Below are 15,733 nucleotides of genomic sequence, written 5' to 3' on the forward strand. Positions count from 1 at the left end.
AACCCTGCAGCTAAAGGCTGCTAATGGAAGCAGGGTGATGGGAGAGAGAATGGGGGCAGCTGGTGGCAAATGTCCAGTCAGTCTTTGTTGGCTGTTGTAGCTCCTGACAAATGCCAGCAGACAGCAGATGCTGTGGGGAGAGCAAAGATCTATTGCTGCAGCCTGAAGCCATGTTCCCCATGCCATGTTTCCTAGAACCAACCTCCTTGTTTTCAGCCAGCACCCACACATGCTGATCTGTGTAATACAGTTTAACTCAAGTCATTCCTAGAGGAAGCATTAGCAGTACAATTGAAATTCCCATCAAAGGGTTATCACTCCACTGAAACAAAATGTACCAACATGTCCATGGTGTAATCAACCCCTTTACAGAGAGAACAACACAGAAATATACATTTGTTCTTGTCTGTTCAATCAGAATTTAATTTCCCTCAGTGAGCTATGCAGTTATTTGCATCAGCACTTGCAGTCATCTTGCTTTTACAGCCCAGATGTGCTCCAGCCACATTACATTCAGCTCACTGATCTCAGTAAAGCTCCCTTTCTGATTTGCCAGCATAGAAGACACAAGAGGTCAGTGTAGTCATCGAATTTAACAAGACAAAGAGAAAAATGTGGCAGGCTAGGAACATCCCCCAGAATAAATTATATTATACATATACGCTCCCGCTGACTAACTCCACTAAGTCATCCTTAAACTCTTATCACAAGCTGCTGTAGCAACAGGAGAGTTACAGTTCAAACGGGCAGTTTGCTGTTTGCAGGTGTTTCGGGGAAGCCAGTTACAGCCGTTGTCTCATGTGAACAGCTTTAACATGAATGATGCAACGTCAAGGCATCCAAGCACCCACGGGGTTCTGGATGTGAATCCACACTTCACCTTTTTGTCCACCTGCTCTAATTGTTGTGTTCTTCCCTTCATAATTTATCTACTCAAGTTCTAAAAACTTCCTGATATTGTAGCAGTGACCTGTGGCTCTTGCCAGAATGCATCTCTGTGACACTAGTATTGCAATAGAGAAAAAATTAAAAAGATTTTGCACATACCTTTAGGTTTGAATTATGTTTCACTGAAGTAGGAATTTATTGTGGGTTTTTCTTTTGTGTTTTTTATAATAGTGAACTATTATTGCTTATTTTGGCTGACTTCCATTTTTTTTTTAACATAAAACAAAATGTTAATGTCATGCAAAAACATACATACAGCATGTTCATGTGAATGTTTGACAAAGAATAAAAAGCCATCCAAACTAAGCCAGTCCTATGGGAAAATATAACTGGCACCCTTGTTAAATCATAAATTAACTGTAATGAACCACATTTTTTGCTTAGGTTTTACTAGCTACGCCCAGACCCGATTAGTACCTGACCTACAACTCAAGAAATCCCTCAAATGGAACAAGTTTGATAACTTGAAATAGGCTAAAGAATCACAAAAATCATCTAATCACAATCCAAACTCTTTTGGATTATGATTAGTTTTTTTTTTTTTAGGAAAAATTGTCAAAGATGGCTATTGACATCTATCAGTGTTGAAGGCATATGAAACACACAGGGAGACATTGCCCACAGAGAAAAAAACATGTAACCATGGTAAACCTCCCCAACAGAGGAAGGCCTGGAGAAAAACCATATCACTGATTCATCCAGGAGGAAGGTTTGCCCTTTTGGTATGGTGTTGTTTCTTTGGGTCACATCCTGGAGTGATGGACTCCCGTCTGGCGACCTATGGCTCTCAGAGATGTGCCGGGCTGGCTATGGCAGGTCTACTTGGCTCTAATGGATTTTTGTCCTTGTTGAACTCCCACAGGCCAGCTCCCCAGGGGGGATGATCATGTGCCAATGTAATGAGGGGTGAGGGGTTGGGAGGCTTGATGCCCTACATCTCACTTTGTGCCTCTTTGGACGGGTGACACTGGCTGCTGCTCCTGTGGCGACCTACCGCTGAATGGCTACCCTGGAGCGATGCCTTGTAGCATTCTGCTTGGGAATGACACAGCCTTAAGAAGCTGGGTCCACATGTCCTTTGCTGCTTTTGGGTGCCTTACATGGCAAGCGTTCTACTGTTCTCACCACTCTTTCAAGTCTGCATCACAAGGTAACAAACAGGCTCACATACACTCACTCAACATAAACACTTGTATTAGTATCAGACTTTTCTTTACATATATTTCTTATCCTGTGAAATTATGTACTTGGCTTTTTTTCTGGAAATTTGGAAGCAAAATTTCATCTGCAAAAGTTAGACAGAAAAAAATTCAGCTGCAAAAATTCATGAAGCAGGATAACTTTTCTGGATATATTATCTATGCATGATTAAAGGAGCATAGTGTAAGTTCCTGGATGTTTCTAGACACCTGCCCCCTCTGTTGACTAGTTGAAATGACACCAGTGTCATGCACATGCATGGGAGAAGAGGGAAAGCATCTGCCGGTGCAACTGCACAGGTCTTTTGTTTAGAGGAGTAATGTCTTTGTCTGCTCATTGTTCGAACCACGTCTGTGAGAGAGCACAAAATTGTAGGGGCATGCTCATGCTGAGGTAAAAATAACAGTTGTTAAAAATAATCAAGATAATTTTTTTCCCATAAAACTACAATGTATAGACATGTTTTATATACGACAAGTAACCTGAGATGACATGTGATCTACATTATTTAAAAAATAAAATTGATATAATTACCAATATGACGTCTAGGGTGGGCGGGGCAACATACCAACTGGAAACACTGGATCCGAATTCACGAGTGATATTAAAACAATTAACACGTGAGCATGCCAACATTGGCCTAGTAATTGAAAAACTATTCTGCATGAAAACATTTTTAGCATAAAAAATAGGAGTTTACTGCAGATTGCAGCTCAATGTGTTGAGTCAGATGCGTCTTTAAAGGTGCATAGCCACGTTATTTGACATTTTTTAAATGTATACATCAGTAACTCACTCTGGCTGTATACAAATTTTTTATGAAAGAGTATCATCCCCTGCTGGCGTAAAACCAGAAAGCAGCAAATGGCTATTAACATCTCCCAGGGAAGTAATTGAACAATGAAGAATGGTCCAAGATCCAATGAAAAAAAAACGCAAAAAAATCTATGATTCCAATAGGGTAAAGACTGGAATAGCGCTGGGGATACAGTATGAACATTGGTGTTCACTGAAACGGAAGCTAAAGATGCCGAGGTGACTGCAGAGTTGTTTGACATGAGTAAATATTCTGATTTATACTGTGATAATAGTAATAGTAGCAATGCTCTTCTTAGCCCCTACAGTCTGAAGTAAAAACAACATTATAAATAGATCAATTGATTGTTTGGTTCTTATCTTGGTGCTGTGTCCCTGTTGGCGATTATGAACGGGAAATTAACTTTTCCGTGATGTTCTGATATGAGGCTCTTATGGTGTGTTCAAACCGACAACGATGACAACAAAATGTTCACCACATCATCGAATAGGAGGAGCTGCTTGTCTGTTCAACTCAACATGACAGACCGGGATTTTACTAAGCGAGTCACGGTGCTGCATTTAATGGGGAAAACCAAACAAAGGCACCAGCGTCCTGGCCTATGGAGCTCTTTCCCGCTGGAGAGCAGCGGGACAGAGCAGAGTAAGAGGCCAGGAGACAGATTACCCAAGCATCAACTGGTTGGTCCAATTCTTAATCTATGAGAGGAGGACGAATGATAAAATGATTTAACAGTCCTATTAAGGGCTAAATTAAATGCCATTTTTCAAAGCCACCCACACACCTCTAAAGAACGTTTCTTACTTCATAGTTTTTCTATATTGATTGAAAAAAGTTTGTCTCTGCTGTGCTCCTTCATTGTGTGTCACAACAACATTGGTTGCAGCTGTGATTGGTTGCTGCAACGCAATTTGACAGGAAAGTTCAGATTTTTGAACTCCAGCAAAAGTCACCGCAGCGGTGAATTCTGTGCGGACCGGGCGCACCGCGGCTACCACACCGCCCATCCCATGGCATTTTACCGCGGGCCATTTTTACCGCGGGCCATATTACCAGTCCTGATTGCACAATTTGCATAGGGATAATATGTAAATCCACCGTTCATACCGCACGGTGAACACACCATTAGAGTTTCTGTAGATGGGTTTATTTAATTAAAAAGAGTTGGTCCTCGATCATGCCGAGCTGTCGCTTTACTGCGAGGCATTTCATATTGATTTATTTGTCGCCACATGATAGCTCTGCGGTACTGCCGGTAGATGCCGCCACATCTGTTTATATCTGCTGATCGCACCCGATATGGTGGTTATATTTAGGCTCAAAAATGACTATCAATACACTATCAGGACGGATGCTTGGTGTATATAACCTTATTTTTTCATGATCAGACGTTTTTTGGTCTTTTTTTTTATAAGCATATAATGTGGCTATACTGTATACCTTTAAGACTGATCTGAAAAAAAATCCATTGGGAAGAAAATAAATGCTGCTGTCAAGAAAAACAAATACTGCATAAGGCTGAACAATATATTTCAACTATATCATAATTGCAATAATAGTGCAAAATTAATATTGAAAATGTCTGTTTAGAGTGTAATATTTGTATATTCCAAGTATTATTGACCTGCATTTTACATGCTAATGTTTTATTTAGCCAGTTGGACAAGGTAGCAGATTCTCACACCATATCACAACTAGATTTTGTCATTGCAATATTTGCTGATATTATCACCATCCTGTAACCCCAATACTCAAACATGACCACTGAGGGGTTTAAATTGGACACAGTCATAACACCAGTTAGAAAATGTAGTCTGTAGTTTTTCTGCATATAGTAGCTGCATAGTTTTCAGAATATGGATGAAACTGATTTCAATGTATCGGACAGACTCTGTTGGCATCGCGCGGTATCTTTTTTATGTTCTAGTGAACCGAAACTTATTTACTTATATATGCATTTTTTTCCCTATTCCCCTAAAATATGTATGTAGGGGGTGGTGACCTAGTGGTTAGAGCATCATACTTGTTTCCTAGAGATTCTGGGCTCAACTCCCACAGGCTCCCTGAGCAAGACCCTTATCCTCAGATTGCTCCCCGGGCGCTGTGATAGCTGCCCACTGCTCCCTGAGGGATGGCTTAAATGCAGAAGAAAAATTTCATTGGAAAGTACAATTGCAATGACAAATAAAGATTTCTTCTTAAAAGCTAATTTACTGAATTTTACCGGCAAGGGTTACAGTGCACGATTTTTTTAATGTCTTATTTCTGAGTTTTTGTTATCCATCCATCCATTTTCTAACACGTCTATCCTTTGTGGGGTCGTGAGGGGTGCTGGTGCCTATCTCCAGGTGTCAATGGACGAGAGGTGGGGTTCACCCTGGACAGGTCGCCAGTCTGTCGCAGGAGTTTGTGTTATCAAACAATGATTCTAAAACAAATACTGGCTGACATCAGTGATGCATACAGTATGTTTTCACATCTGAGCTACATGTCCCATACATGACTTTTACAACTAAGATCCTGATTTCAACCGTGTGATATTATCTGACAAAACCCTTACATGTTATTTCAAAACAATTACTGTGCCACTTTAAGGCAATTTTTTAAAAACAAAATGATTGTGCAGAGAAATGCGGCAATAACTCTGTGGGTGATGCATGTGTCTCATCTGCACAGAACTGCATGGGCTATGCCGCTTAGAACAGCTGCAGGAATCGTAAGGCATAATGCAAAACTCTGCTGACTTAATTCCCGTTTTTAAAATTATAGCTATGAATAAAACCGGTAACAAGAAAGTCATGCTTATACATAAGTAAAGCAGTGCACGTCACAAGTGACTCATCTCCTGTCTTACATCACATGTTCAAAATAAAATAAGGGTGACTCAGTTGTAGCTTTAACTTCCTCAGTTTCCTCCTTGAAATATAATTCTTACATAAAAGATATTATATCAGCATTTTGGACACAAAAATTTAGGTCATACAAAAGATATTTTCATCATGCACAACATCAGATTTATGATGCCTTGTTGCTCTTCTGGCGTACAGTTCAGGTTTAGACTACATTGCCAATGTCTGTGACATAACTGTTGGTCTGGATTTTTGTCTAAAAAAAGGGTGCAGTTTGGTCAAAAATGATCTCTCCGCACACATGAGCCGAACCACACACTGTACTGTTTAAATAATGCCAGAATAAGATTTTACTACCAGTATTAACAGTGACACTGCCTTATCTTTTATTAAATGAAGAGAATGAAAAATAATTGATATTCTTTCTCATGTTTTCTTAAAAGATCCTTATTTTCTATTTTCAATAGAGTATCGGTTTAGACTAATTGTCATTTCCCCCTGAGGTCAAGGAAAATGCCAAAAAAAAAAATTGCTAAATGTTAGTGATGACATTATGCATCTGTTAGAAAAAACTGTGTTTTTATACAGCTGAATTCCCAAAGCTGCTCTCATTCTCATATATATGGTCTTTAGTGGTCTGAATCATAATGTATTCCAAAACTATGGCTGAAAAGTGGCCCCTGAAGGCTCAATTTTTAATCTCATCTTTAATCTTTAATCTAAATGTTATAAAATATGGAATTCATTAAACGTGGATTCAATCAACATTTAGACTCACTTCCAACCAAAAGTATGCTCCTGCAGGATGTTAACACAACCAACTTGTACACACAACTTGAAGAAATCGTTAATGTTTGATGGGAAGGCATGAGATCTTCTCAGTATTAGGTTACGAAAGTCACAACTCCTTTCTGCAATAATAACTATTTTAGAGCACAGTTCACGTATGAACTACAATATTTCTTTAATGGCACCAGGGGGAGCTGTGCTGCTCAGCTCACATTAACGTGTCCAAAATGAATAGTAATCAATACAGTACATTATAGTTCATGCTCAGTGCTAAATTTACAATACCTTGCAAAACTATTCACACCCTCTTGATGTAGGGGACACAGGAAACGTGGAAGAATGTGGCTTGCATGCAACCATTCCCAATGTGACACATGGTGATGGCAGCATCAAGCTGGGGATATGTGTTTTCCAGCACATGCAGGATGCAGTTGATGGGAAGATACGGGACAATCCTGGAAGAAAATCTGGGGTCCATTTTAGCTTTTAGCAGGAGAACGACACAAAGCGGAAAGTTAAAGCTATGACGTAATGGTTTAGATTGAAAGATATTCCTGTCTAAATGGCCCAGTCAAAGTCCAGTCCTAACTCTAAATAAAAGCAGTCGTTTTTATCAACCCCACTGTGCTTGAGCTATTTTGCGAAAAAGGAATGGACAACATCTGAGCAAAGAACCTGAGAAGAATCAAAAAATGTTCAAGGGTCACAAGTCACTGTAGCAATAACCTTTAGATACTTAGGATGATCCAAATTAGAACCAGTTCAGGGAAAGTAAAGAGCTGCATTAGAGCAGCATTGTATACCTTTTAGCCACTATGGGAGCTAGACCTGTAACTTCCAGGTTTAGCACCCCTAAAGGCCACTGGCAACACTGCACTGTTGCAAAATTAAACAGTCCCCCTCTGTGTTTTGGAATCTGATAGCAGACCACCTCGGACTAGCAGATTGAGAAGTAATGGAGTTACTTGTAAACACGAGGCCACATTCACCCCTTTAGATTAAATTCTACACCAGAGAACATAAAATATGTCTGATCAGATATGTGTCATATTTGTTTTGTGTTGTTGTTATGGCAGGTGGAGCTCAGACTGCTGTAACCTGGAATGGGTCATGTTGACCTAGAGTGGCACTCTAGGCCAACATGACCCATTCAGTGATGGATCAGATCCTCTTAAGTTACATAGGCGGGTTTTTGAGAAGGGCAGCCCCAATGGAACATCTATATGTGCCAAGTGCTGTATATTGACCAGGAATTTATTGTATATATCTAAAATTAAGCTAATACTTGGGTCAAAATTTACAGCTTGCTGCTTTAATAATGCATTTACTTATTAACATACTTAGGTGTTATGTAGGTCGTGCTGCAGGTAGGAAGGTCAGGTGATAGTGTTTGGGAAATTACATATAACTTATTAATGCCTAATTATATGCATATTAAAACGTATGATTTGAAAATGTTAGTTGAAATATATCAATGATTTAACCTCCAAACTTGAAGTTTTAACCTTCGAAGAGGTTGTACTCGATTACACTTTATTCCCTTATTTAATTTCTTTGCCTTATGTTTGCTTGTGTTTAAACAACTATCATGGCTGCATGATTTTAATTTTTGTGCAAACCTTTATTTTAAGAAACAGTAAAAAGTGACTAACTTTCTTTGTTAAATTGCATCTCTTCTCCATTTTATTGTCATCTACTGAGCCCTGTAGTTTGCTCAAAGAACTGAGTGTGATGTGTGCAATGACAACAAGTTGGATTCATCTGCAACCTTAAAAGTGGGGGGCAGGAGTCACGGTCAGGCTGATCAAAGCGAAAACCAATCTTTGTGACGGTGCCAGGAGGGATGATCGGAGGCAGGCGAGACAGAGACGTTCATGTGCGCTGATGGGAAGATGACGCCAGGCATCGAGCCCAATTGGGAACAAAGACTGTGGAGGACGGAGACTCCTCAGCCTGTCCGTCTGGCTGAGGGAAACTGACAACAACCGACTCACCTGACTTGGCCGCAGTGTCATTTGGAAACCTCAGGTCATCCTCGGCTACCCAGGAAAAGCTCCAGTACCCTCGGGGAATCCCACCAGCGCTCCTGCTATCCAGAGATTCACCTGCAGTGACAGAAAATTTCGCCATCAGATCACAAGGTAATAGACAGGAAGAAAATGGGATACTATGTATGGAATTTAATGACAGAAATCATTATTAGCAAGCAGAAAATACATCAGACTTGTAATCTATCTGTATTCATCTGGCATCAAAATAGTCATTTTTTGTCATGTCTCTTAAAATAGAACATAATACTGAATCCCAATAGCATTACCTCTGCAAATTAATTTCTGGAAACTTCAACAGTATCTCAGTGGAGATGAGTTAGAAAAGTCCAAGGAGTTACATGAATTGGTTATTGGATATCAATATGCTGCATAATTACCTGAGGGCAGGTTAGCCTAATTTTGTCTGACTTCATCATCAGTTTCGAAACTCAAACACTAATTATCCTGACATCGAACTGAACTCTGATTCCCGTAAAGCAGATATATAGACTTTTCTCCTATACTGTATAACCCTCACCTCTTTCACACCTCATACACAAACACGCACACACACACGTGCTCTCATGTTGTCTTCAACTCATGAACAATTACTGTACAGTCAGACAATTACATTGCTGACAGCAGAGGAGCCTCCTGCATAAATCCTGCAGCCATTTTAAATTATCCTTATAGAGTAAAGAGCTGTTGGCAGTCACAGCTGAGTTTCATGGACTAAAAACATGTGGCAAAGTAAGTCAAATATTAATCTTTTGTGTTTGCCCCCCCCCCCCCCCACACACACACACACACACACACCACCACCCTTTCCGCAAAAACACCTGTGTAATAATTATTTCAACACTCCCATCGTTATTTGCCATCAAAGCCTGATTGATGGAATAGTAAACAGAATTAATGGATTTTGAAGTTGACCAGTGTTCAGCAGATCAGGAGCTCAGAAATCCTTGTCAGGAGAAAACATATCTATCAATGTTCTTTCATCTTTTAGGATACCATAAGCAGGATTCCATCACATTTTCCCTGCCCAATTTTTATATTTTCTAGACTCAGATTTCCAGTTCTACTAGGTAGTAGGCTAAGTAGTTGACTGTCTTCGTTTAAGAAACGTTGTTTGGGTAACTTATAATTTCTGGGTGTGCCAATGTCAGACGGAACCAGAGAGCTGATGATTTACTGGCTTCTTTAGTTGTCGCCAAAGAAAGAAAGAGTTTGTTTTAGAGGCAACCAGTATTTTTATCCAAACCATTCAAGGATTAATTGGACAAGTTTTTGATGTTTGGGTCTTCTTTAGATCATATATGTATCATGAGCCGAATTGCTGAGGTATAAGCCGTTATGTAAACATAAATATACTCATTTTGAAGTTTTTAATGATTCATTTGAGTCCAACAATTATGTACAAAAGTTTGTGAATTTTCTCTAAACCACATCGTGTCTAAATTTTACATTCAGACTCGAATATAAACCTACAGCTTCACTGATGTTAGGATAGATGGTCATTAAGACCTTTTGAAGCCATCAACAAGCTTCTGGCACAACTTTCACCGTAAGATTAGCTACCTTTCTAAATGAACTGTCTTAAATTGCATGTTTTCCTTTCACTGACCTGGTCTGCATAAATTTCAAGAGTCTGGCTATCCCAGGCACAAAATGTTAGCCTTCTTTAGCCATTCCAGAAAAGGTTTTAGAAATCCAACCCATTTTAAATTGGAAAAAGACGGAACATCAGTACAACTGTTCGCAGTGAACCCGGTCGACCATCAACATAGGCTAAGAGGGGCACAGGCCAAGAAAGAGGCATCTGCTCCTACAAGCTCAACTGAAATTTACGGCTGTAGACATGGACAATCCAAATGCCTCTGGAGAAATGTTTAATGGTCAGACAAGTCCAATATTAAGATGTTTGGCCCCCTGTGATGAGCACTATAATTGCGGGTGTCAGGCTTAGACCTTCAAAACTAAAACCACATTGCTAACTCTCAAGTATGGTAGTGGCAGTATCATGCTGTGGGACTGTTTGTGCCAATGGTACTGGTGCATTACACAAAGTAGAGAGGAATAATGAAGGAGAACTACCCCCAAGTTCTCCACCTTTCGGCACTGGATGTTCCAACAGGACAATGGTCTGGTCTGTTTGGTGCGTAGCACAATGTGTATTGAACAATGAAGACAGAGGGGTACCCCCAAATTCCTAAGCTTTACCCCAAATCAACAGCTAGATGTTTGAAACGTAGACACAAATGGGTGTTCCAACATGACACCAACCCCTAACACGCATCCACCCTGACCAAAACTATTAGTTATGGTAAACATAGCAAATGATGCAATAACAATTTAAAATAATTATCAATTCTGCCAAGAGGGTGAAATGTGTCAGAAGCTTGTTGGGGATTTCTTTCCACCTTCTCTGGGGGTGTTTAGCCAAACATTAATGGCATCATAACTATAAATGTATGGCTGCATGTATAAATTTGACTGTGTTGAAACAGTGAAAATTTTGTAAGATAAAAGTTAATAATAATAAAAGTTTGTATTGTAACTGGATTAAGAAAATGTTCAATGTGTTTTTAACTGGCAAACTTAGGACAGTCTAACACAAACCGTGTGGTTAAAAACCTCTCTGATTCCAACATAATCAAACCATAGCTTATTTAGACAGTGCAATCATTTTACGAGCAAAACACAGATAGCAAAATGCAGTATACTTAGCAGATGAATGAATCTGAGCATGATAAATTGTTGAAGTTTGTTCTTTAATTAAAAATGTTCCAGCATTAAACATCAACTGATAACATGTCCAAGAAACAGAAAAAAATATGGCGTTTGCTCCTATGCGCCTTAAATTATTTATCAGTTTGTGTTTCTGTTTGGTGCATGCAACCGAGAAGGCTGCCGGTTTTTAATGTCTTTGAAAATATATTCATAGAAAACATAAACACAATCTCCTCCACACATTCAGGGGAGAGTTAATAGTGTGACTTTTTTCCACCCACACTCAGAAATCTTTCAAATGCAGAGTGGATTGATGCATAAAGATAGAGTCACACTGTCACTTTAATGTCCTTATGCATGAACATACACCCTCCTCTCTCTTTTCGTCTCTAGTATGAGCAATATATTGTGAGGCAAAGGAAGAGAAGAGTGTTTTCTTTTCTGTTCTTGACAATGAAGTAACACCATCCAAAGCGTCTGGACATAAGATGGCCTGGATGTGCAAGTTCATTCTGAACCCGAGCCATCTCTGCAAGACAAGCTGTTTATTTTAATAAGCTTGTGCGTTGCTCCAAAAGGCTTCCAAAAAAACTAAACCAGCAGCAGAAGAAACTAGTGGAGAAAAACAAAGAGGCTCACAAGGCAGCAGAGGAACAAATCATTTTTTTGTGGACAGTACTATACATGATGAATGTGGGGCTTGTGGCCTCTGTTTCACAGCAGTGCAGTGGTCCAGAAAAGAAGCCAATTGTCCATGAAAAGTGGAAAAAGGGTAAGTGCACAGGTAGTAGATTTGCTGCTGCGCTATAGCTTAGAAGTGGTGTGCTCTAAAGTGGAACCATAAGGATCCAGAAATGTTTTTTTTTTTCATTATTTTTTTACTCGAGCTAACTGGAATTTTCTACTGCAGGAGGGGAAATATTGCACACATTGTTCATCTTTGTAAGTATTTCTAATGATCTGGTTGACTGATATCAGCAACAACCTGAGAAATGAACAAAACAAATAAAAAAAAACAGATAAATAAAAACAAAGTAGTCCTTGAACTGGAATGAGACAGGTGATATGTGTTGAGCACACTTCTTTACATGTATTAAATACTTGGTAGAAAAACCTTTTTTGGTAATAACAGCTTCAGGATGTCTCCTGAATGGAGAAACAAGTCTCATCTATTGCACTGGTGTATTTTTTGATTCACTCCTCAGAAGGTTTTTGACTTCTCTTCTGGTAACTCGCATCTTCAGTCCTTTACATAGAAATTTGGTAAGATTCAGTTCAGGTTTATGACTGGACCATCCGAGAAATTTTCTTTTCTTTCACTAAACCAAGTAAGAGTTTCATTGGCTGTGTGTTTGGGGATAGTTGACCCTTCATAAAAATCAACTCTGGTTTCATCTTTGAATTATTATCAAGAACGGTTTAAGATATCCCCCCATTTATTCCTCCTTCAATTATAGGAAATGTGCATGTGCTATATACTGAAAAATAGTCCCACACAATTGAGACCAAACATCAGTGTTGGTATTTGGTTTTGGGCTGATGTGCAATGACATCCAAACAGGTCAATATCGATCTGATCTGATCTGATCAGACTATAAACGTTATTGACTCGTCCAAATATTCTAGCAAACTTAGTGTTATCATCCATTTATTGTTGTTGAGGTGAATTGCTCAACATATTGATTATAGGCCATATCGGCCAGCCCTAGTTAACAGATAGGTGTTCTTGACTTACTATACCATTTTGCACCTTTTTTCATAAATACTTATTGCCCATTTTATTCCACTTTAATTGAAAAAATAATTTATTTGTATGCATGCACCAGTTTGTATGCTTTAGTTATTTGGGCTTGTACTTACACCGGGTGCAAATTCCATATCAATACTTATTTTCTTCAATTTAGCATAAAAATCTTGCCTTGTTGCAAGAAGATTAGGCTTGACGACGACATTTGGAAATGTAATGAAACACAACACCAGTATCCAGCAGTTTACAGCTAATTAAAAAGGAAATGAGAAAGCAACCCCCCCTTTTACCCTGCTGGGTTTTTATATGCTCCGGCCCTCTGCGTCCCCATTGTCCTCTTCTTTCCCCATTAATTAAAGATTTACCAGGGGATACATACATTACTGCCTAAATAAATTGATCACCTGTCCATCCCAGTGACGCATCATTAAATGCTTGTCAAAGTCCACCAACACCACATCAGTGGGCAAAGCTCTGGAACTGGCTGCTCTCCTACTACAAAAGGCAGCATTGATTTCCATCAGCAGACTTTGATCAAGGCCTTCACTCTCAAACCACAACAACACCCAAACGTGTTAATGAACAACAATTAACACGTTTCACCTGATCATACCCTGCAGATGTAGGGCACCGGCTTCATCTCCCAAATGAGAAGATGTCGACAACAAACAATTCTTGCATGTTCAAACGTTAATGCAGTTGTCGTGTTATAGTGAGACTGAAATCCAAGAGGTTAAGGCGAGCAGACAGATTTAGGTGTTCTTGTTAATATGCCACCTTCTGTGGTTGCCGCCAGCTTTAAGTGCGGGGAAGCGTTTGTCATGTTCCTGGCACAAACCCCGTCTTGTAAACAAGCAGAGATTTTTTTTTTTTTTTTTACTCCAGTTGTAGGACGCGGCCTATTAACTCGGAGTGCTGGCCATGAAACTCAACTTGAGGCCTTCAGTAACGCTTCTATACAGAAGGAGGCCATCTCGGCAAACTCGCTTCTTCCTCTCAGAGAGCTGTCATGGGATTTTAGAGGCACGACAGAAGCAGGAATAGCAGCCTGCTGAATGGGATTCACTGACATAATGAGGGTTTTATGATGGAAAAAACAATTCGGAAAGAAACGACTAACGTTAAAATCAAGAAATCCGCAGCGTTGACATTGAACCTGTGCCTCCATAGCTGAGGATTGAAACATCAAAGGTGTTCTTCTTTAACTGTGTCAAACGTTGAACATATGGCTACTGTAAATGAGCTTCTCGTGCAGTGAAACACGCAACGCTTCACAACCAGCACGCTAAAGATGAATAACATCAGAGGACTGACTCTGGCAGTACTTATAATGCGCAATAAGGTTAAATATGATCATTTCTGCATGATTATATATATATAAAAAAAAAAAAACGGGCTGTCTCGAGATAAAAAAAAAAACTAAAGGTTTTATCAAAGAAACAAATCAAAAGATTTTTTTTTCCAACATAAGAGTGTAGGTTCTTCCTTGGCAGTCATTAATGGAAATGATTTTACTCTTGCACACTGATTGGCCTCTCTTTGAAGCTATACAAAACCAGTCAAGCAAGCCAACAGCGTCACATCTCTCAACATCTCTCAACAAGAAGCCGCACTTTCAGAAATGCTTGCAATGCATAAGAAATTACTCATCCAAAGAGAGACATCTACAGTAAAGAGGCAAAAACACTGCAAAACAATCTCAGTTTTAGTGATGAATACAGTTATTTAAATGCCCAGCAGAGGTTATTTACTTTGAATAGGTCTTGCATTTTGGTTATGGCTGAAAAATGATGCATAGAGGTAACTGAAATAAATCATCTTTTTTTTGGTCGGCATTATTAATGTGGGTTTTATTTCTTGTGTTTAATTTTACTTTACTACCGCGCTATTTTACTTGTTCCCCCCAAATGCCCAGTATATTTTGCATATTCAGGGACCCTTTCCACAACTTTAAAACTCATTGGTCAATTTCTTTAGGTTTTGTATTTCCAAAAAAAAGGTAAAAAACAAAGCAACTGGACTTGTTTTCCGTAGTTGAAGACGTTTGGCTTCCTCTCCAGGAAGCTTTCTCCATTCAAAAAGTCTGGAGTAATGTGGAGTAACAAGCTTTATACAATTGGCAAACAAAGGCCTTGTAATGGCTTAGATAACGTGCAAATTAAATAGAAACATGTATAAAGCTTGTTACTCCACATTACTCCAGACTTTTTGAATTGAGAAAGCTTCCTGGAGAGGAAGCCAAACATTCTTCAACTACGGAAAACAAGACCAGTTGCTTTGTTTTTTACCTTTTTTTGGAATGACCATGACCTGGATGACTGAGAATCTTCACCAGCATTTAGGTTTTGTAAATAAATTAGGCCCAATCCTTAGGAAACAACAATATCTACTGGCATCCTTGTTATCTTTAATTCAAACACACTGTTATAGGCAACAATGTTTTACCTTGTAACATAGTTCCAGGTCTTGTTTAATGCATGTTTTTTGTGTGCATGACCCAATCATTACCTCCCTGTTTATTTTCTAATTAGAGTGCAACTATCTAGCATAAAATTGTTTAATTTAGGACAATTGCACTACCGTTGAAGCTCTGAGGACAACATTTTTGCAAATTCAACAT

The 15,733-nt window shown here is 39.2% G+C and overlaps 1 protein-coding gene across 1 annotated transcript in view; it reads right to left on the reverse strand.

Moving 5' to 3' along the window:
- LOC105925584 (ALK tyrosine kinase receptor) overlaps positions 1-15,733 on the reverse strand; it is a gene marked incomplete at its 3' end in the record, with an annotated part of 482,037 nt that overhangs the window by 269,224 nt on the left and 197,080 nt on the right. The window contains 1 exon segment of the mRNA XM_036132827.1: positions 8,598-8,708. Coding sequence (XP_035988720.1) covers positions 8,598-8,708 — 111 coding nt within the window.

The sequence above is a fragment of the Fundulus heteroclitus genome, unplaced genomic scaffold (genome assembly GCF_011125445.2).
Source record: "Fundulus heteroclitus isolate FHET01 unplaced genomic scaffold, MU-UCD_Fhet_4.1 scaffold_55, whole genome shotgun sequence".
Taxonomy (NCBI): Eukaryota; Metazoa; Chordata; class Actinopteri; order Cyprinodontiformes; family Fundulidae; genus Fundulus; species Fundulus heteroclitus.